The 23,230-nt window shown below is 41.0% G+C and overlaps 1 protein-coding gene and 1 long non-coding RNA gene across 19 annotated transcripts in view; one reads left to right on the top strand and one right to left on the bottom strand.

The window, feature by feature from the left end:
- Sanbr (SANT and BTB domain regulator of CSR) overlaps positions 1-11,361 on the bottom strand; it is a 61,575-nt gene extending 50,214 nt beyond the window's left edge. For 5 of the 17 annotated variants that reach the window (XR_013043106.1, XR_013043107.1, XM_076547076.1 and 2 more), the window contains exons 1-5: positions 11,228-11,361; positions 9,112-9,241; positions 6,727-6,885; positions 3,064-3,250; positions 1,336-1,429 (exon numbers count right to left, since the gene is read on the bottom strand). Coding sequence is in view for 13 of the 17 variants with exons in the window: in XM_076547076.1 (XP_076403191.1) it covers positions 1,336-1,429; positions 3,064-3,250; positions 6,727-6,876 (431 nt within the window). In the remaining 4 variants the exon portion in view is untranslated. Of the gene's footprint in view, positions 1-1,335; positions 1,430-3,063; positions 3,251-6,726; positions 6,886-9,111; positions 9,242-9,452; positions 10,840-10,874; positions 11,058-11,227 lie in introns of those variants that run through there. The other 12 variants (XM_076547080.1, XM_076547079.1, XM_076547077.1 and 9 more) reach the window with 11 other exon arrangements.
- A 172-nt stretch (positions 11,362-11,533) lies between these two features.
- LOC143267578 (uncharacterized) lies at positions 11,534-15,843 on the top strand. Of its 2 annotated transcripts, none has more exons than XR_013042852.1 (2): positions 11,534-11,899; positions 12,366-15,843. It is a non-coding gene; the product is annotated as an uncharacterized LOC143267578 (long non-coding RNA). The 2 variants fall into 2 exon arrangements; XR_013042851.1 differs by having other exon boundaries at positions 11,534-11,815.
- Positions 15,844-23,230: the final 7,387 nt, after the last annotated feature.

The raw sequence follows: 23,230 nt of genomic DNA on the forward strand, positions 1-23,230 counted from the left end.
TAGGACTGGGCCACATCCAGCCTAGCCTATCTGGAAAGTTCTAGGACAGAGAGAATCTTCTGGCTTCCACACATGCACGTTCACATACACAAACAGAATCCCTAAAAACAAACAAACAAACAAACAAAAAACCAAAACCCCAAAACAGTATGATGCACTGTCTTCATGCCATTACAAAAAGGTAATAAATAGGAAGAATAGTGTACTAAAAATGTGAACTACTTTGTGCTTAGTTCAGTTTTACAAATTTCCAATACTAAGTAAGTGTTTCATATATAGGTGGGGCATAAGAAGTATTATAACCAGTGTTCTATCAAAATCAAACGGGGCCAATAAGATGGCTCAGTGGAAAGGGTGTTTGCTGCCAAGCCTGATGACCTCAGTTTAATTCTCGGGATCCACATGGCAGTAGGAGAGAACTGATTCCTACCAACTGTGCTTTGGTTTCAAATTCACTTAGGTGGCACATGCTCACCATGGCACACTCTTGCTTGTGGACAGGGAAAGCTCAAGTTCTGGGCTATCTGGGAAATCTGGTTGGACTCTGACTCAAAATAAGTTTTAAAAGTGCTGCAGATACCAGCTCAGTGGCTGAGTGTGTTCCTGGCATGTGCACTATCCCAGGCTCAATCCTCCATACAAGGAAAAGAGGGGAGAAGGGAGAAAAGGAAGGTAGCATGTAGATGAATTCTGTGGTATGTGAACTTTATATTAATAAAACTGTTACCATAAATCTACCAAAATTAGAGGTGCTGGAAAAAATTTTATAGATGACAAAAATGTTTTGCATTTTCATTAGATAATAGTTATATGGTATACTATTTGTCAAAACAAAGTAAACATTTACTATGCATGCAATTTATTGTATAGAAAATACACAGAACAAAACAAAATATCAAAACTTGAAGCATACTGAAATACATTCTGATTTTTAAATATTTGTAAAGCAACTATATTAAACAGTTCTAAAATACATATCTAATATCATTAATAAAGTTAAAGGACTAATTACTTAGAGGTTTTCTTTGGGCATTGAAATTTACTTTCCAAATTATGTTAATAGATGTTATTTCTAATTTTTAAAAATATGCAAATTAATTTTTAAGAATGAAAAACCTCCATAACTTATAAATAACACAAGCAAGTAATATGTTTAGGTATTATGTTATTTTTTTGTTGTTCAACACAGATGAATCTGATTCCAATGCTTCAGCAACTATGTAATATAAAATTCCTAAGGTGTGGTAACCAATACACATAACCACCAATCAATACTTTTACGGTTAAAGATAATATTTATATTAAATCTTATCTAGCAAACAGCCAGCCTCCTACCCTTCAGATTCTTCAGTCTTTTCGCCAGCATTACGAGCAGTACAATTCTCACTTTCTGAAGAACAATTCCTTGTGGAAGCTATACTATGTCTTCCTTAAATACAGAAACAGACACATACAAAAAAGGGGTGGGTGGGTTAGCATTTCTAGCGGAGAATGGGTTTTTACTTATGGAATGGTAACAAGGTAAATACATGGTTTCCAAGGCCAGTTAAAGATGGTATTTGTCAGGGGCATGTCTCCTCTTAATATTAATATTTTAAAGGCAGTACAAAAGTGAATCACACACTGCTAATGTGACAGTGTACATTCTCAAAGGATGTGGTATTCCAGACTAAGCCAAGTGTTCAAAGGCACAGCACAGCCTCTTCTTCCTGAAGTACATTTCTATTTCAATATTCTGACTGCGGCTGAAATGAAAGCAACTCATTCTGAGGACTTCTAAACCAGTGACTTCCAAATGTAACTCCAGAAAACACCTCTCCAACCTTGTCACTGTGCCACTTGAATCTCTGTTAACTCCAGTAAAGAATGGCTGTAAAAAAAAGATTATGTAAGAGATGAGCAAGACCCCCCCCCCCCCCCCCCCCCCGCTCGGCAGTGGTAAGTGGATCTCAGTGAGTTCTAGACTAGTCTGGTTTAAACAGTAAGTTCTGGACAGCAGGGCTACACAGATGTTGTTTCAAAAACAAACAAATAAAATAAATGAATTAATAAATACTTTAAAAAGTGTCCAAGTATACCAGGCTGTGGTGGTGCACGCCTTTAATCCCAGCACTCGGGAGGCAGAGCCAGGTGGATCTCTGTGAGTTCGAGGTCAGCCTGGTCTACAAAGTGAGTTCCAGGAAAGGCGCAAAACTACACAGAGAAACCCTGTCTCTAAAAACCAAAAAAAAAAAAAAAAAAGTGTCCAAGTATGGTTGTACGTGCTTTTATCCTAGCACTTGGGAAGATCAGGTGTTCAAGGTTATCCTCAACTACATAACGAGTTTGAGCCAGCCTGGGCTACATGAAAAAATAAAAGTAAAAAACAGGTCAGAGTACAGCTGGACTTAAAACTCAGCTTTGATTTAGTTCTGGGAGAAGAAAAATTTATTATTTTTAAGTGGGATATCTACAAATAAACTATGAGTACAGGAGAGAAAATGAAATATAAATGTGCTATAAGATGTCCATGTTAAATTCATTTAAAGTAAGTAAATGAAGACTATGAATACAGTTCAGCTGGTCAAAGGCTTATCTAGCATGATCGAGGTTAATCCCCAACACTGCATAAGCTGTGCGTGGTGATACAGTCTATCTCTCAGTACAGTGATACACCCCATCTCTCAGTATTTGGGAGATGGGAGGCAGGAAACTCAAAAGTTCAAGGTCTTTCTCAGCTACATACTGAGTTCAAGGCCAGCCTGGGTTACATGACACCCTTTTTCAAAAAACAAAATTACAGCAAATAAACACTATGTAAAAAACTAGGTTGACAAACTAGAGGAAATCATTTTGATACAATTAACATTTTTTAGAAATATTACTTAACCTACATATTTACAGTTAAGGTTCTTGAAAAATGAAAAAGACAATGAGAATTTTTAACATTCACAAAGAAAAATACTAACATATTTTTACACAAGTATTTAAGCTAGCCTTTAAACAAAGAAAGAAAGGTTGACTAGAATGTACAATTGTAGAATTTCCATTAGGACAGAACTACATTTTATTTTACAACCTTACCTGCTTTAGAAACTGTATCTTGATCAACTGGAGTCTCTTGAAAATCTGCTTGTGCTTCCAGAAGCGAAGACTTAATGTAAGTGGCTAAAGACTCCACAGGACCCTCCCCAGCCGCCATTAAGGGGTTGTACTGGTTGTCAACAGGTGAGCTTCCGCTGCTCTTCAGCTCATCAAACCTTTTTGCACACTGCAATGATATAAAATGGTAAAAACAGAGGCTAAATTAAAAAAATCACTTGATATAAAAATGCCAGAATGGTACTTCCTGTGCTAACCAAAAAAGTTTAAAAAGCACATAATGGTTTTATACAAGCTTACTATCTTAATACATGATATTATCATTGAGTATTATTATAAGAGTAACCACTAAGTAATCATGAATGATAATCTTCAGCCAATAAATTTTAATGAAATATTGTTGAATGATCTAACATAGGAGAGAAGATATATTTATTCATAGTTCTGAATAATCAACTTCAATCATTAAGGTTATGTAACTATGTATAAGGCAAAGAAAAAAAGATTAATAGCAAAAAAGATATTTTCTTGTCTTCTATTTAAAGATGCTTTAAAATTATCTTAGATTTATTTATTTTATTTAATGTGTATACTGTTTTTCCAGCATGTATGTATGTATATCACGTGAGTGTCTTTTGTGCCCCCCCCACCCCCCTGAAACCAGGAGAGAGTGTTGGATCCCCCAGCAGTGAAGTTACAGGTGGTTATGAGCTTCCGTATGAGTGCTATAACAGAACCTGGGTCCTCTGCAAGAGCAGCAAGTGCTCTTACCCATAAGCCCTCTCTCCAGTCCCCAAAGATACTTTTCTAGAAAGAGAGAGAGTGAGTATGTGTGTGGTGTGTGTGTGTGTGTGTGTGTGTGTGTGTGTGTGTGTGTGTGTGTGTGTGTTAATTTGTTGGGGGAACATCAGCAGAATTTTATATTTCAATATGTAAAATTCTTCAACTTAATTTTTTTCTCCTTTAAAAGTCAGAGTAGAATTTGTTTTTTAAAATGTGTTAACTCAGAGCTGGAGAGATAGCTCAGTGATTAAGAGCATTGGCTCTTTCTTTTCTTCCTTCCTTCCTTTCTTTTTTTTTTTTTTTAAAGATTTATTTATTTATTATGTATACAGTGTTCTGTCTGCATGTGTGCCTGCAGGCCAGAAGAGGGCACCAGATCTCATTTGGTTGTGAGCCACCATGTGGTTGCCGGTTCTGAACTCTAGACCCCTGCTCTTAACCTCGGAGCCATCTCTCCAGCCCCTTGGTTCTTTCAAAGATCCCAGGTTCAATTCCCATGCCCACACAGCAGCTCACAATCATCTCTTAATTCCAGTCCCGGGGCCTCCAAGAGCACCAGGCAAATGGTGCACACATACATACAGACAAAACATCTATAGACCTAAAATATTGCAGTAAATAAAATAAAAACTACTTAACTCAAAAGAATCATGTTTATATGTTCTTAAAGAGTAAAGATTATCTTTATTACCCATATTTCCCTTTGATATGCATCTCAGTTGACAATATTAGCAAGTAAAATACTTGGCTTTTATTTTTGTATTAACTGTGTTTCCACCAGGAATAATATCTAATTCTCTCATTATATAACTATTAACCAGGCCTGATATTGCTTAGCTCTGGAGATCAAATGAGACTGGGCATGTTCGGAGTGGTATGACCACAGACTTCACCTTAACCTAGGATTAGGAATTGAACCCAAAGTCGGCACCACTAACCAATATTCCTAGCCCTAATAACATCTAGTTCCAACTTCCAATGGGAGAGAAGGAACTCCAGGAGGACCTCGTTTGCCACGCTCCACTTTACTTTTCTTCCCCATCTCTTCTACAGCCTGTCACAGGCTGTCGTTGTTGTACTAAGCATTGGTCCAGGGCCTCACCATCCTAGGGAAACACGCTACCTACGAAGAAGATGCCAAAGCTGCCACGGAGGCCACAGAAGGAAGCAAAATTGATGGAAATAAGATGATCTCAGACGAGGTCAGGCCTAATGGTAAAGGTGGTCTCCCATCACAGTGGAGGCCACAGAGAAGGCAGGGATGAGGGGGGGTGGAGGGGGCTACAAAGAAAGAAGGGAAGTTCCAATCTTTTTTTGTTTTTTGCGTTCTGTCCTTGTCTTACCCTCTTCCATTTGAAAGAAATGTTTTCACTGTCACCCATTTGATGGCAGAGCCTCCTGAGGGCATTTCAAGACTGGTCCTGTGGCCTGTTTATAGTCAACCACACACACAGATAACATTTTAAGACACATACCTGCTGGGTTTGACTTAATATCCATACATACTTTTAAAGGAGATAAATGATAGCCATGACCTTTCTTGCGAAGTTTCGAGCTTATATTTGAATTCTTTCTGCTTCATCTCATGTACAAAACCATTTTTGATACAAATAGTTTTTATTGTTTGTTTGTTTCAGGATTGAGAAGATGGAACGTTTTACCATGATTTTTACTTCAGTGGCAGTAAGACTAATGAGAAGTCCTAAACTCAAGGAAGAAAACTCAGCACCGGAGTCAAGTCAGTCACAATGAGACCGACCATCAGTGGAATTACTAGATACTGTAATCCCTGTGCTCCGGGGCCGAGGCAGGAGGATCTTTATGAGTTCCAGGACAGCATGGGCTACACAGTGAGTTTTATATATGGTGGCACACTCAAATCCCAACATTTTGGAGATTAAGACAGAGATAGTCTAGTCTGGGTTATGCTGAAAAACTTCATATGAAAAACAAAAACAAACCCGCTGGGTGGTGGTGGCACAGCTCTAATCCCAGCACTCGGGAGGCAGAAAAAGGCGGATCTCCAGGTCTGAGGCCACATGGTCTACATGGTGAGTTCCAGGACAGCCAGGGATACACAGAGAAACCCTGTCTCAAAAAACAAACAACAACAACAAAAATAAAATGCACCAAAAGACTGGAGTTTGTGATTCTCAAACTAGTGTTTATGAATGAATTACAAGACTATGTTTTCCCTATAAGAATTCTTAAATTTAAGTTTGATTCGGAGCATAAAATTAATATAATCAACTAGGTTATCAGGATGACTAAGTTATCAGTATTTCAGAGCCCATTTACTTTTCTCCTTAAAATTTAATTCATACCAAGAGGTACTTGAATGTTCCTCACGGCTGGCGGTGGTGTACACTCGGGAAGCAGAGGCAGGAGGACAGCCTTTTTCTTACATCATCTGCCTTCTCTCGGCATGAACTCTCTGCTGAGTTCCTTCTCTATTCTGTCTTTTTTCCCTTGGTGATGGGCATTGTTAAAATACTATTTATTTATTTAGACAGGGTTTCTCTGTGTAGCCCTGGCTGTCCTGGAACTTGCTCTGTAGACCAGGCTGGCCTTGAACTCAGAGATTCACCTGCCTCTGCCTCCAGAGGGCTAAGATGAGACTCAATTTCTGGAGGAACTGATGCCCTCTTCTGGTCTCCTTGGGCACTATGCAAATATGATGCACAGACATACATGAAGACAAAACACTCATATACAAAATAAAAAATATAAAAATAAATAAAAAAACTGTAAAATTTTTTTCACTTAGATGTTTCTTTAAATCCCACATTTTGGGGGATTCCGTTTGTAGTGTTGCTGTTGTCTTTTTGTTTTTTAGGAGGTATCTGGGGGATTGTTACTTACCTCTTTGGGTGTTAATCCAGGCACAAGCCTTGCCACTGTTTCCCAGTTGATGGTCTGAGGGATTCCAATTAATGGATAAAGGATCATATCCAATACCATTTGGTTGTTATTATTCAGGAAATTATTGTTTTCTGGATACCCACGACTCATCTTTTGGAGCTAGAAATAGGGAAAACACAGTTTTACCTACATCTGAAATTCAAATGTTTCCAGAACACTGGAAACTATAGTGACAGCCCATTCCTAAAAATTACCTGTCACTATATAAAGAAAAATAAAACTGACCTAATACAAACACAGAATATCCATCCAAAATCTCTTCAAACATAAAAGCTTTAGGATTTTATGACTTGAAAGATGAGCACATAAAAGGATGGACAGATGGATTAAATATGCAATAAAAAGACAGAATCAATAAGCAGGCATTTAGGTGTTTACTACAAAATTCTTTCTGCTTTTGCTATATGTTAAAACATTTTTCCAACCGGGCGGTGGCCACACATGCCTTTAATCCCAGCACTCGGGAGGCAGAGCCAGGCGGATCTCTGTGAGTTCGAGGCCAGCCTGGTCTACAAAGTGAGTTCCAGGGAAGGCGCAAAACTACAAAGAAACCCTGTCTTGAAAAAAAAAAAAACAAAAAAAACAAAAAAAAAAAAGAAAAAGAAAAAAAAAACATTTTTCCAAATAAAATGCCCACTGAGTGTAATTTCTTTTCCTAAAAATTCATTAAGCATGCCTGTTTATACACTGACTATTCAAGCAAACTGTGAAGAAGGTGAAACATGTAGCTTGCTAAAAAGATTATAATTTCATTCTATTCCTAAATAACTTCCCTCCTGTTTTTCCCTGAGTGAATGTTCATGGTACAAATAATGATGGCTGTTCATACTGAACTTGTATAGACTTAACAAAATGAAACTTAGCCTGGCAACTTAGCAGAGCAGTTATTGTGCTTATGGTTATTATAACTGTATCATTAACTATTTAGTAGTGTTATTTTTTTGAAACAATTTCTCTTTGGAAAGTTCTTTTCAGCCCTTCTATTCTGAAGCAATGTGAAACTGACCTCATTGATTTGGCAGTGGATCCTGGCAGAAAAACTGATTATCATGTAAGCATCATAGTAACATTATTTTGGCCAAGAGCCAAAATGGAGTCACACCCTGGAGAGACAGAGGAGCCTGTAATGGCTATGAAAGAGGAGTTCTTCCTAATTTTACAATGAAGGAAACAGGTTTGAAGGAGCTAAGTAATTTATACAATGCCATAGAGCTAGTAAGATGGTTCTTTCCATTCTCTATAAAAGTATGGTAGGAGAGGTACTGAGTTGGAGATGCTGGCTTAGGATGGGAAAGGACGAATTCAAATAGATCATAAAGCCCATTATGTTTCAATGAACCAACTGCAAAAGCTCCTGAGATGGGCTGAGGATATTACAAAAAGAAAGAAAAGAAACAGAAATTACAATCCAAAGTTAAAATGTTTTAGGAAGCTCTTTATGTCAGCCAATTTAAGACACACTATTTTATCCACGCATTTACAAACACTCCATTATGTGTCAGGTGGTGCAGCTCAAGTTGGAATACAAAATTTTAGGAGGAAACAATGGTGAAGGTTTATGGCTAGTCATGTTTATAGTTTGAAAGTCATTAGTTTCTAGGTTGGCAATACCACTTGAAAACATAAGCTCCTCTGCAGAAAAACATGGCACATTGTAGAGCAAAGATCACTGACAGACCAAGAGCAGTGTGCCCAGAGCCTGAAGGTCTGGTTTGCGTTCTGGCATCATCACACGCCAGTCAATGTAAGTCACCTAAACTTGTGGAACTGCAGCACTAAAATTTAACGAAAAGCCTTATGACTGACAGTGCAGAGAGAACAAAAGGGATCACTTTGTGAAGGTCCTCTGGAGATAGTAAAAGCACCTCACAAATGAGACATGATATATAAAGATAGTATATACTTCCTAGGACTGTTGAGAGTGGAAATGGAGAGGCAAGTCAGCAGCAAGAACTAGGCAGTAGTTTACATAAAACACTGCCATGGGACGTCAAATGTTAGCCAAGATAAGAAAGAAGTCTATGTGTTTGCACAGACATTAAAAAGCAACAGGGTCTTGAGAGATGGCTCTGCAGTTAAGAGTACTTGCTGTTATTGAGCAAGACCTGGGTTTGGTTCCCAGCACCCAAGTGGTTTCTTACAACTGTCCATAACTCCAGTTGCAGGGGCTGCAACGCCCTCTTCTGGCTTTCATGGGCACTAGGCATGTATACGATACACATCAACACACAAGCAAACACACATAAAATAAAAATGAATAAATCTAAAACATGAAAGAAACAAAAAAACACTAAGCACGCTAAAGTCATAGCTTCAGAGATGTACCTTATTGAAGGATCTGTACAGTGTAGTAGTTACGAGTATAGATTCTGAAGTGGAACCCTCCAACTGTGTCTCCTGGTTCTACCAGTAAGATATTACCTAGTTCAAATCATCTGTGTCTCAATTTCCTCATCTGCAAAACAAAGGTGAAGTCGTAGGTGGCGTCTGCATTTCCAGGACACTCTAGATGGGAACTGTCACTGGTACAGTGTGAGCACTGAATGATTGTAACAGTAGTATTAGCATTTCTGAGATCTTTGGATTAAACAGATTCACAAAGATTAACAAACCATAAAACAAAGTATGCTGCAGCAAAAGGAATAAAGTGTGCTATGGACACTCACCCTGCTTTACCATGTCTGCAGGGCAACCTGGGGCTTCAACTGTTTCAGCTATACGGAAAATAACAACAACCTTAATTACTGTGAGATTAAATAATACCATTAAAGCACCCAGCACAGTCTGGATGCAAATGTGCACCACAATTTAGCACAATCACTATTTATCCTTATTCTACTTTGGCCATTATTGACATAAACATTTTTCAAGAACTAGTTGACTCACTTAGAAATAATTGCCCAGGACAGAATTTCATTTTTGTCCTGCTTTGTAGCCCAGGCTAGCTTCTACCTCTTGATCCTCCTGCCTCAGCCCCCAGAGCATAGGGATACAGGTGTGTACTGACACACCCAGCTCTTAGGCTGGCCTTTATCGTTCATTCCTCAGAAGAAGGACCAGCAAAGCACAGTGCCAAAACATCTGCTGAGTTAACAGTCACAAAACTTCAGGAAACTTAATGTCTCCTTTGGAACCCACTCCAAGTAGAAGACCCACAATCTATGAGACTATGTAAGTGTCCACAATGTACAAAAATCAATGTGGCAATCTTAATTTGCAGTGAACAAAATACTGTTCTCTACTTACATGGACAATAATATATGGATCCCTTTCCTTAGCACATGATTTGGTTTATAATTCGCTGAGACCTTAGTAGACATTTAGGATCTAGGAACATAGATGAGTTCTTGCCTAATGTGTGAGGCCCTGGGTTTGATGCCCAGCACTTGAAAAAAAAAAAAAAAGCAGGAAAACAGTCTAAAGTTTAATAATTCAGGTGTGATCTTTCCAAGCAAGGGAAACACTATTCTGTATTCTAGCTAAATTAATCTATTAGAAAGTTTCCTATAGGGTCTGAATGTAAGTATGAAAGGTAAAGCATTGACGAGCAATCTTTAGTAAAGCATATAGTCTCTCAGAACAGCTCGCACATGCATCTCATTCTGGGAAAAGGTATAAACATATGAAAAATTATGACCAAAAGAAATTATTTAAAGCTTAAAATTATCCTCTCATGCATGATAAAATACCATGTGTTAAAAGTGTTTAAGGCATAACGATTTTTTTTTTACCCCAAACTAAAAATTCTATTGTTTAACACATAACACTTTTAAAGAACACAACTTATTTCCTTCTTTTGGCTTATTCACTTGCACAAACATGGCAATCTAAGTCGCTTTCTTTGTCCATGACAAGAATCTGCTTTTCATGTTTCAACGAAAGCGGGGCTCCTGGTTTTTCCCCTAGGCAGAGGCAGGAGTGGGAGGAAGGGGCTCTGGCAGGTGGAAGGCCTCTGGCAGGACTGTTAACACAGGCTCATCCCAAACTAGGAGAACAGACTTCCTGACCCTGGTCCAGGGGACCGAGGCGGTTGGCTGCTTCGGAAGGACGCAGCATCGCTCCCCACCCGGGTAAGCAGCCCTTCTGACCCCGGGTCCGAGGCTCCCTGCGCGGCGCGTCCTCCGGGCCCGGATTCCGCGGCGTGGGCGCCGAGACGGGGCGCGGGCTGGAGACGGGGCAGACAAAGGCGTCGGACCGGAGCCAGGCGGGACGACGAGGGCCGCAGTCCGGCGGCCGAGGCTGGGCTCCGTGGCCGGGCGCGCGCGGGACCGGCTGCCGGGCGGCGGCGGGACGGGGCCGAGGGCTGCGCCCGGGCGTCCGCGGGCTTCCGGGGCCCCCCGCACGGCCCGCACGCCCGCCGGGACGGGGCAGCGGTGCTCCCGGGCCTCGCCCCACTCCCAGCTCCCGCCTGGGTGCCCCGGCCTCGCAGCGTCCCTCTCACCTCCACAGGGCCGCGGCGGCCCTCGCTGCGCCCGGGTCACCTGCAGCGGCCGGCACCGCCCGCGCTCGCGCCCACAACAGCGCCCCAGCCCGGCTGAGGCGGCCGCACCCGCCTGCGCCCGCTAGCTGTCCGCCCCGCACGGGGGGCGGGGCGAGGGGCGGAGCTCCAGCCGCCCGGCCAATCGCAGGCTAGCGACGCAGCGGGAGAGCCAATGAGCGGTGAGCTCCTGCGGGCGGGAGGGTGCGGTCCAGAGCGCAGCCCACCCCTCTGCCTAGCCGGCTCCTAACCCTGCCCCCGCAGGCTTTTCCTCCCAGGCCTGTCGCATTGCAGCGTCCCCACCCTCTCTCTCAGCGTCCTGTCTCTTAGCAACTAGAGCCTCAGCGCGTGAGCTTAGATGACCAGCGCAGAGGGCACCAGAGGGAAACGTGGGAGATAAAGGGAGCTCGAATTAAAGAGTGGAGCAGCTATGGCCGTGGCAGTCATTTTGGTCTAAGCTGCCTAGGTAAAACAGAAAAATTATACGGTCTGATAGGGCGCTGACTGGCAGTTAGAAACGTACTGTGAACTGGAAAACCGGTGACTTCTCAGGTATGTTGTGGAGAATGGCATCAGTGTTAAGCAGGAAGACTGTCAATCTTAGACCACTGAAGGAAGCGGATTAAAGGCCAGAAGGTGACTTTTTTTTTTTTTTTTTTTTTTTTTGGTTTTTCGAGACAGGGTTTCTCTGTGTAGCTTTGCGCCTTTCCTGGGACTCACTTGGTAGTCCAGACTGGCCTCGAACTCACAGAGATCCGCCTGCCTCTGCCTCCCGAGTGCTGGGATTAAAGGCGTGCGCCACCACCGCCCGGCTCAGAAGGTGACTTTATGTTGACTATCACTCCTTGGTTTTGGCAAGATTCAAAACGGTGTCCACCAATAAACCCGTTTGTAAGCGGAGATTTAAGAGACCGGAAGTCTCCTGTTGCCCCATGTGATAGCAGTTCTGTGATACACACAATGATACACATGCGATGTCACTTTGGACTGTTTTCTTCAGCACTTTGATATTTTCGTTCTTCGGGGTGGGGGGGGCAGGACAGTCTCGACTCCCTGTATAGCTGATGACTTCAAACTCCAGCTTTTTCTTTTTCTCTTTTAGGTACATCCTGCTCCTTGTGCCTCCACCTTGCAAGTGCTGGGACTCCGGATATTCAGCAACATAGACAGCCCACTTTCATCTTTTCTAGAGCGTATTTTTACAAAAAAGGTCCTTGAGAGTGATTAATTTATTCTTTTCAATGTAAACCTCCACTAGCTAAGGTTCAGGACCCCGGGGATGTAGATCAGTTGGTAGAGTGCTCGCCTGACACACAGGAAGCCCATGTTTGCTCCGCGACACTAAAAACCGAAGGAAGGAGCCTAGAACACAAGGGCTCAGAACATCTATGGATGCTGCTCAACACAAAATCATGGAGTACTTTTTGCCGTTTTTTGTAAGTGGCTTGCTAAGTTTTTGAGCATCAGCTTTGCAGATAGATGACAAAGTTGTGTTGCGATGTCAAGAGGGTGGGAATGTAAATCAGTACAGCCATTAGGGAACGCTATGTGTGTGAAATCCACCCCCGGAAAGAAGAGAGAGCTACCACGTAACCCCAGAAACCCTGTTACTGAGTACGCATCTCAAGGAAAATGAAGCAATACATCAAAGAGGCGTCTCCACTCTCAGGTTCGCTCCTGCATTCCTGTATGATTTATTCAAGTGTTCAGCTATGGATGAACAGGTTAAGAAAATGTAGTATGTGCACATAACAGAAGGGACTCATTAGTGCTGAAGAGCTGACTCAGCATCTGCAGCCCTTACAGAAGACCTGAGCTGTTCCCAGCCGGCATCTGCATGGTGGCAGGGGGATTTGGCACCTTCTCCAGGCATTCCTGGGCAAACATGGTACACTTGCATGCATGCAGACAAAACACTCATACACATAAAACAAAAATAAATATTAAAAAAGCCATGCATAAGCCAGGCAGTGGTGGTGCACACCTTTTTCCCAGGCAGAGGCAGGTGGAGCTCTGTGAGTTCAAGGCAAGCCTAGTCTACAGAGTGAGTTCTAGGACAGCCAGGACTGTTTCACAGAGAAACCCTTTCTCAAAAAAACAGGAAAAAAGCCACACATAATGGTGCACACCTTTAACCCTAGCACTCAGGAGGCAGAGGCAGGGTGGGTCTCTGAGTTTGAGGCCAGCCAGAAATAATAGTAAGATCCTATGTGGTGATATTTTGTTTGTGCTCTAACAAATAAAGCTTGCCTGAAGATCAGAAAGTGGAGCTAGCCATTAATTAACCATAGAGGTCTGGAGGTCTGTACAGACAGACAGGAAGTGATATGGCTGGGCAGAGAGAGAAAGTGATAAGGAAGGGCAGAGACAAGAGCTCAACCCCTTTCAGTGGGGTAAAGGTAAGAAGTCTCTCTAGTAGCTGCCCCTTTATTTCTCTAATCTTTCAGCATTTACCCTGATATCTGACTCAGGGTTTTTATTATTAAGACCAATTAGAATTCGAGCTACATCTGCTGTCCAACTTTGGGGCACAAATAAGCCATTGGCACAGGCCAGAGCTGCGTGCCACAGAGTCACTGGCCCACTGGCTAAGTTTTTGTTGCAACCTCTCTGCAACAACCCCCCCAACCCCACCCCCCACTCCCACCCCCCCTCCCCCACCCCACCCCCGTCCCATGGATTCAATATGCTGCCAGAGTTGGCCCCTCACCACCGGCCAGCTCTGCCTTTAGGCAGCTCCCACCATATGTGTTTCTCCCCCCCCCCAATCTCCTTTTTCATTTTTTGGACAGTGGGTTCCCTCTCCTGGTGGACTGTGGGCTTTCCCTGGACCCCCTCCTCAGGCTGCTGCCACACTAGGTAGCTGCCTTAAAAATCCACTAAGGCTTCTACTCTTCTATGCAGAAGCAGTCAGCTTCACATCTTTGTCATCATCGTTGGCAGATTTGGTGAGACAATCGAGAATTCTTAAAGGGTGGAATTAGTTAAAAGAGAGAGGCTTTTTTTCCCACAATAAAAATTGGGAAACACTATTACAATGGAGGGAGTTAGGTCTCTGTATAATAATATGCTGGATGGTTTGAAAATGGAGCAATTAAATGAGAGGATAATTAATTTAGATGGGATTTATGTAATGTCAATTATAAATAATATTGGTTTTGTCATTTTTGTGTTATCTTTAAAAAAGTTGTTAATATGAGTGCCAAGATAAAAGTTTTAGAAAAACTTGTTAAAACAGATCATGAAACGGGCCCGGCGGCAGCGGCCGACAGGGACATTCAGGCCCGGCGGCAGCCGGCAAAGTCATTCAGGCCCAGCGGTAGCCCACAGAGGTAGACAGGCCCGGCGGTGGAGACAAGCAGACGCAGGTAGGCCTGTGGCGGCGGCCCGTGGAGGTAGATGGGCCCAGCGGCGGCAGCCGACAGGAATATTCAGACCCGGCGGCAGCCGGCAGAGACATTCAGGCCCGGTGGCGGCCCCCAGAGAGAGACAGACCCAGCGGTAGCTGACAGGGACATACAGGCCCGGCGGCGGACCGCAGAGGTAGACAGGCCCAGGAACGGAGACAAGCAGACACAGCTTGGAACAGGGACGCCTCTAACCCCAACATCTGGGGAAGAAGCTATCTCCGTGGGTCAGAACCAGAACGAATCTGAACACTCCTTCTGAGGACAACCCAGGGCCCAGCTGCTGATCCTGTGAAACCCAACAACTTGGAGGTGTTGGTGAGACTACCCTGCTCAGCTGAAACCCATCTGGGAGAGGATTCAGATGCCTACAGTTTAAAGTCTGAAGAAACAAGATCAGCTGAGGAGTTGACAAATGAACAAAATGTGACCTGGGAACACAGAAGAAGGTGCTACCCAGACACCAAACCAGATCACCAGAATCATAAGTATATAATTCACCGATCGAAATCAGCTGCCCCTGAAGAAATAGCCCAATAGCACCAATTTAACCAAGAACCACTACTAAACCAAGACTAAAAATTAGAACAAGAGAGGCACTCTCAGACACAGACACCACCTGCACCGCACAGAGGAAGAGATGAGTAGACGCCAGTGCAAAAATACAGGCAACAACATAAAGACCTATATGGCAACGTCAGAACCTAGTGATTCTACACCTGCAAGACCTAAACATATCATGACAGAAGAAACAGAAGAAATCAACCCTAAAAATGACTTTAAGAAGATGATAGAGGCCCTTAAAGAAGAAATAAAACATTCCCTCAATGAGGAAATAAAAACTTTCCTTAAAGAGGAAATGAAAAACTACCTTAAAGAGGAAATAAAAACTTTCCTTAAAGAGGAAATAAAAAACTCCCTTAAAGAGGAAATAAAAACTTCCCTTAAAGAGGAAATGAAAAACTCCATTAAAGAGGAAATAAAAAACTCCCTTAAAGAAATGGAAGAAGGCCGGGCGTTGGTGGCGCACGCCTTTAATCCCAGCACTCGGGAGGCAGAGCCAGGCGGATCTCTGTGAGTTCGAGGCCAGCCTGGGCTACCAAGTGAGCTCCAGGAAAGGCGCAAAGCTACACAGAGAAACCCTGTCTCGAAAAACCAAAAAAAAAAAAGAAATGGAAGAAAAAACGAACAAAAAAATGGGAAGAAATCAAATCAAGCCAAGAAAAAGCAATTAAACAGATGAAAGAAACATTCCAAGATCTGAAAAATGAATTTGAGACAATAAAGAAAACACATGCTGAGGGAATGCTGGAAATAGAAATCCTGACTAAAGGAACAGGAACTACAGAAACAAGCATAACCAACCGATTGCAAGAGATGGAACAGAGAATCTCTGATGCTGAAGACACGATAGAGAAAATAGATTCGTCAGTCAAAGAAAACACTAAAGACAAAAAAGTCCTAACACAAAACGTCCAGGAAATTTAGGACACCATGAAAAGACCAAACCTAAGAATAATAGGGATAGAAGAAGGAGAAGAATACCAACTCAAAGGCACAGAAAATATATTCAACAAAATCATAGAAGAAAACTTTCCTAACCTAAAGAAAGAAATACCTATGAAGATACAAGAAGCTTACAGAACACCGAATAGGCTGGATCAAAAAAAAAAAAAGTCCCCTCGCCACATAATAATCAAAACACTAAACACACAGAATAAGGAAAAAATATTAAGAGCTGCAAAGGAAAAGGACCAAGTAACATATAAAGGCAAACCCATCAGAATAACACCAGACTACTCAATAGAGACTATGAAAGCTAGAAGATCATGGACAAACCTCATGCAGACACTAAGAGACCACGGATGCCAACCCAGACTATAATACCCAGCAAAACTCTCAATCACCATAGGCGAAGTAAACAAAATATTCCAGGATAAAACCAGATTTAATCAATACCTGTCCACAAACCCAGCCCTACAGAAAGCACTAGAAGGGAAAATTCAACCCAAAGAAGTTAAACACATCCATGAAAAATCAAGCAATAGATAATCCTACACCAACATACACCACAGAAGGACAACACAACACAACCAAAAAAATAACAGGAATTAACAATCACTGGTCATTAATATCCATCAATATCAATGGTCTCAACTCACCTATAAAAAGACACAGGCTAACAGAATGGATAAGAAAACAGGACCCATCCATATGCTGCATACAAGAAACACACCTTAACTCCAAAGACAGACACTACCTCCGAGTAAAGTGCTGGGAAAAGGTTTTCCAAGCAAATGGACCTAAAAAACAAGCTGGTGTAGCTATCCTAATATCTAATAAAATAGACTTCAAACTAAAATCAATCAAAAGAGACCAGGATGGACATTACATATTCATCACGGGAAAAATCCACCAAGATGAAATCTCGATTCTAAACATCTATGCTCCAAATACAAAAGCACCCACATTCATAAAAGAAACACTACTAAAGTTTAAAACGCACATCAAACCCCACACATTAGTAGTGGGAGATTTTAACACACCACTCTCACCAAAAGATAGATCTACCAGACTGAAACTTAACAAAGAAATAAAGGACCTAACAGATGTTATGACTCAAATGGACCTAATAGATATCTACAGAATATTCCATCCTAACACAAAAGAATATACCTTCTTCTCAGCACCCCATGGAACCTTCTCAAAAATTGACCACATGCTTGGACACAAAACAAATCTCAACAGATACAAAAAAAAAAATTGGAATAACCTCCTGTATCTTATCAGACCACCATGCCTTAAAGTTAGAACTCAATAACAAGAAAAATTATAGAAAACCCACAAACTCATGGAAACTGAATAATGCCCACCTGAAACATCAATGGGTCAAGGAAGAAATAAAAACAGAAATTAAAGAGTTCCTAGAATTCAATGAAAATGAAAGTACAACATACCCAAACTTATGGGACACTATGAAAGCAGTGCTAAGAGGAAAATTCATAGCTCTAAATGCACACATAAAGAAGATGGAGCAATCCCATACCAAGGAATTAACAGCACAACTGAAAGCTCTAGAACAAAAAGAAACAAACTCACCCAGGAGAAATAGACGCCAGGAAATAATCAAATTGAGGGCTGAAATCAACGAAATAGAAAACAAGAGAACAATACAAAAAAATCAATGAAACAAAGAGTTGGTTCTTTGAAAAAATCAACAAGATAGACAAACCACTAGCCAAATTAACCAAAAGGCAAAGAGAGAGCACCCAAATTCACAAAATCAGAAATGAAAAGGGAGACATAACAACAGACAATGAGGAAATCCAGAGAATCATCAGATCATACTTCAAAAACCTGTACTCCACAAAAATGGAAAACCAGGAAGAAATGGACAATTTCCTGGATAAATACCACATACCAAAATTAAATCAAGACCAGATAAACCATTTAAATAGACCGATAACCCCTAAAGAAATAGAAACAGTCATCAAAAGTCTCCCAACCAAAAAAAGCCCAGGACCAGGTGGTTTCAGTGCAGAATTCTACCAGACTTTCAAAGAAGAACTAATACCAATCCTCTTCAAAGTGTTCCACACAATAGAAACAGAAGGAACACTACCAAACTCTTTTTATGAGGCTACAATTACCCTGATACCCAAACCACACAAAGATGCAACAAAGAAAGAGAACTACAGACCAATCTCCCTCATGAACATAGATGCAAAAATACTCAACAAAATATTGGCAAACCAAATCCAAGAATACATCAAAACAATCATCCATCACGACCAAGTAGGATTCATCCCAGGGATGCAAGGATGGTTCAATATACGGAAATCAGTCAATGTAATACACCATATAAACAAACTGAAAGAAAAAAACCACATGATCATCTCCTTAGATGCTGAAAAAGCCTTTGACAAAATCCAACACCCCTTCATGATAAAGGTCTTAGAAAGATTAGGAATACAAGGAACATTTCTAAACATAATAAAAGCAATTTATAGCAAGCCAACAGCAAACATCAAATTAAATGGAGAGAAACTCAAAGCGATACCACTAAATTCAGGAACAAGACAAGGCTGTCCACTCTCCCCATATTTATTCAATATAGTACTAGAAGTTCTAGCTAGAGCAATAAGACAACAAAAGGAGATCAAAGGGATACAAATTGGCAAGGAAGAAGTCAAACTTTCACTATTTGCAGATGATATGATAGTATACATAAGTGACCCCAAAAACTCTACCAGGGAACTTCTACAGCTGATAAACTCCTTCAGTAAAGTGGCAGGATACAAGATCAACTCAAAAAAATCAGTAGCCCTCCTATACACAAATGATAAAAGGGCTGAGAAAGAAGTCAGAGAAACATCACCCTTTACAATAGCCACAAATAATATAAAATACCTTGGGATAACACTAACTAAACAAGTGAAAGACCTTTTTGATAAGAACTTTAAATCTCTAAAGAAAGAAATTGAAGAAGATATCAGAAAATGGAAGGATCTCCCATGCTCATGGATAGGTAGGATTAACATAGTAAAAATGGCAATCTTACCAAAAGCAATCTACAGATTCAATGCAATCCCATCAAAATCCCAACACAATTCTTCACAGACTTGGAAAGAACAATACTCAACTTTATATGGAAAAACAAAAGACCCAGGATAGCTAAAAGAATCCTATACGATAAAGCAACCCTTGGAGGCATCACCATCCCGGACCTCAAACTCTACTATAGAGCTATAGTAATAAAAACAGCTTGGTACTGGTATAAAAACCAACATACGGACCAATGGAATCGAATTGAAGACCCTGACATTAATCCATGCACATATGAACACCTGGTTTTTGACAAAGGAGCCAAAACTATACAATGGAAAAAAGAAAGTATCTTCAACAAATGGTGCTGGCATAACTGGATGTCAATATGTAAAAGATTACAAATAGATCCATATCTGTCACCATGCACAAAACTCAAGTCCAAGTGGATCAAAGACCTAAACATAAATCCAGTTACACTAAACTTAATAGAAAAGAAAATAGGAAGCACTCTTGAACGCATTGGCACCGGAGACCATTTCCTAAATAAAACACCGACAGCACAGACCCTGAGCACAACCATTAATAAATGGGACCTCTCGAAACTGAGAAGCTTTTGCAGGGCAAAAGACACAGTCAATAAGACAAAAAGACAACCAACAGATTGGGAAAAGATCTTCACCAACCCCACATCTGACAGAGGATTGATCTCCACAATATATAAAGAACTCAAGAAACTAGACATCAAAGCACTGAACAGTCCAATTAAAAAATGGGCTAAAGAGCTAAACAGAGAATTCACAAAACAAGAACTACAAATGGCTGAAAGACATTTAAAGAAATGCTCAACATCCCTAATCATCAGAGAAATGCAAATCAAAACGACTCTGAGATACCACCTTACACCTGTTAGAATGGCTACGATCAAAAACACCAATGACAACCAATGTTGGAGAGGATGTGGAGCAAAGGGAACACTCCTCCACTGTTGGTGGGAATGTAAACTTGTACAACCACTGTGGAAATCAGTATGGCGGTTTCTCAGAAAATTAGGAATCGAACTACCTCAAGACCCAGCCATCCCACTCTTGGGCATCTACCCAAGGAATGCTGATTCATACCATAAAGATACATGCTCAGCTATGTTCATAACAGCACTATTTGTAATAGCCAGAACCTGGAAACAACCTAGATGCCCATCAACGGAAGAATGGATGAAAAAAAATGTGGTACATATACATAATGGAGTACTACTCAGCAGAGAAAAACAATGAAAGCATGAAATTTGCAGGCAAATGGATGGAACTAGAAAAAATCATCCTGAGTGAGGTAACCCAAACCCAGAAAGACAGTTATAGTATGTACTCACTCATTGGTGGATTCTAGATATAAAATAAAGAACAATCAGACCACAACCCATAGAACCATAGAGGCTATATATATAGCATGGAGGTCCCTAGGACGACTGTGGCATATAATAAATTTCAGTTTTACTCAATTATTGAAAAAAATAGCCAAATGAATGGAAACACATGAACTATGAACCAAAGGCTGAGGGGCTCCCAGCTGGATCAGGCCCTCTGAATAGGTGAGACAGTTGATTGGCTTGATCAGTTTGGGAGGCATCTAGGCAGTGGGACTAAGTCCTGTGCTCATTGCATGAGTTGGCTGTCTGAAACCTGGAACTTATGCAGGGACACTTGGCTTAGTCTGGGAGGAAGGGACTGGACCTCCCTGGACTGAATCTACCAAGTTGATCACAGTCCTCGGGGAAGGACTTGTCCTGGAGGAGGTGGGAATGGAGGGTGGGCTGGGGGTAAGGGGAGGGCATGGGAGGGGGGAGAATAGGGGAACCCATGGCTGATATGTAGAACTGAATGATATTGTAAAATAAAAAATATATATAAAAAATTAAAAAATAATAATAATAAAAAATTAAAAAAAAACAAAAAACAGATCATAAGATATTCAGACCCAGACAGAAGAATTTAAAGGAGAACCAGTCTCAGCATTGCATTATAAGGTTAGAGAGGAACAGCCTAAGGTTTCAAACAGCCAACCTTAATTTTATCCAGTAACCTTACAGGAACTGCCAAATGATAGATATCCCCAAGACTGGATACGAGCTGAATGGACTCCTGTGCAAATGTTATATTTGAGGAGATTCAAGGAAGCAATAGACTCATATGGCATTCATTCACCTTTTGCGAAGCATATGTAAAACTCATGGTCAATGTGTAATAGAATTATCCCTCAAGACTGGAGAGACTTGTTTACCTGGTCCTCAATTACAGTGAAGAACTTGGTGGAAAGATGAGGCTAAGACCATTGAACAATGAAGTAGAGCTAGAGGCATGGAAATCTCCCAAGACCAACTTCTTGGAGAGGGAGATTATGCTAATGCAGAAAGACAATCTCTATATGATGACCACACTCTGGTTTTATGCCACGCAACAGCCTTGAATGCTTGGGACAGAACTGAAGAAGTAGGAAAGAAAATTGAGTCATTTACTAAAGTTACACAGGGCACAAAAGAAACTACCACTGATTTCTTACAAAGATTGACTTCAGCAGTAAATAGAATGATACCAAATTCAGATGCTAGACAAATAATAATTGAATCTCTGGCTGTTGAAAATGCTAATACACAATGCAAAAGGGTAATTAGGCCATTGAAAGCAAGATCAGCACCACTGGAGGAATGGATCTGAGATACAATCAATATTGAATCTCATAATCATGATGGTGCTTGGATAGGAGAGGTGATTCAGGTGTTTCAATTGAGGTAAACAAGATCACCCAAAAAGGGATTGTAAACAGGGTGTTCCTAGAAACAATGTTTTTTCTAAGAATAATCCCAATAGAATGCCCCTCCCTTCTGGATTATGCAGAAGGTGTAGCAAAGGCAGGCTATTGGATCAATGAATGTAGAACAACAAGGGCAAACAAGGTAACCCTTTGCCTTTGGGAAATGCCTTGAGGGGCATCTTGAATGCTCTCATGTTAAATCCGATTCAGTCATTTCCTGTCATTATGGAGGAAACTCTTTCCCAGAGCAATTAAAGAATCTAGTGCCTATTGTAAGAAACCATACTGCCCTGGATGATAGAACAGCTATTGAAGAGAGACCAAAAAATTCTGGAGAAACAATAAAGCAAATATTTTTGACAATTGTCTATAAATGAACAAAGACCAAAATTAAAAATATGAATAAATACCATCATCATTGAAGGCCTTGTAGACATGGGTGTAGATGTAACAATAATTGCACCAGAATCTTGACATCCAAATTGGCCTTTTCAGGAGGTAAATGTTCAGTTATTAGGGATTGGAAAATTATCGAAGGTAAAACAGAGTGTGAGATGGGTCAAATGTATAGGTCCAGAAGGACAGAGAGGAAAATTAAAGCCATATGTAGCTAACATAGCAATGAATTTATGGGAACATGATTTGTTACAGCAATGGAATACCCAGATCAACATTCCTCCAATCTCAGAAACAAACCATAAATTAACATATGTTTCTGGGAAAAATATTAGAAGGTATTATAAAGAACAGTCATCGATCATTCAGGTTGTACAAGAACAGGGCACAACAGCTACTGATCTTTCAAAGGCACCAACAGCCCTACCTTTAAAATGGTTGATGGACAAACCTGTATGGGTTGAGCAATGGCCTTTAATATCAGAGAAACTGCAGACCTTAGAACATCTGGTACAGGATCAGCTAAATGCTCAACATATTGAACAATCAACCAGCCATTGGAATTATCCTGTATTTGGTTTTAAAAAGAAATCTGGAAAATGGAGAATGGTAACAGATCTAAGAGCTGTTAATAAGGTGACTCAGCCAATGGCCTCTCTACAGTCTGGAATTCCTTTGCCTTCTCTGTTACCTAAAGAATGGCCTCTTATAATTATTGATTTAAAAGATTGTTTCTTCTCAATACCCTTACAAGAAAAGGACAGAGAAAAATTTGCCTTCACGGTGCCTACTTATAATAATTCCCAGCCTA

Source organism: Peromyscus maniculatus, chromosome 10, assembly GCF_049852395.1.
Source record: "Peromyscus maniculatus bairdii isolate BWxNUB_F1_BW_parent chromosome 10, HU_Pman_BW_mat_3.1, whole genome shotgun sequence".
NCBI lineage: Eukaryota > Metazoa > Chordata > Mammalia > Rodentia > Cricetidae > Peromyscus > Peromyscus maniculatus.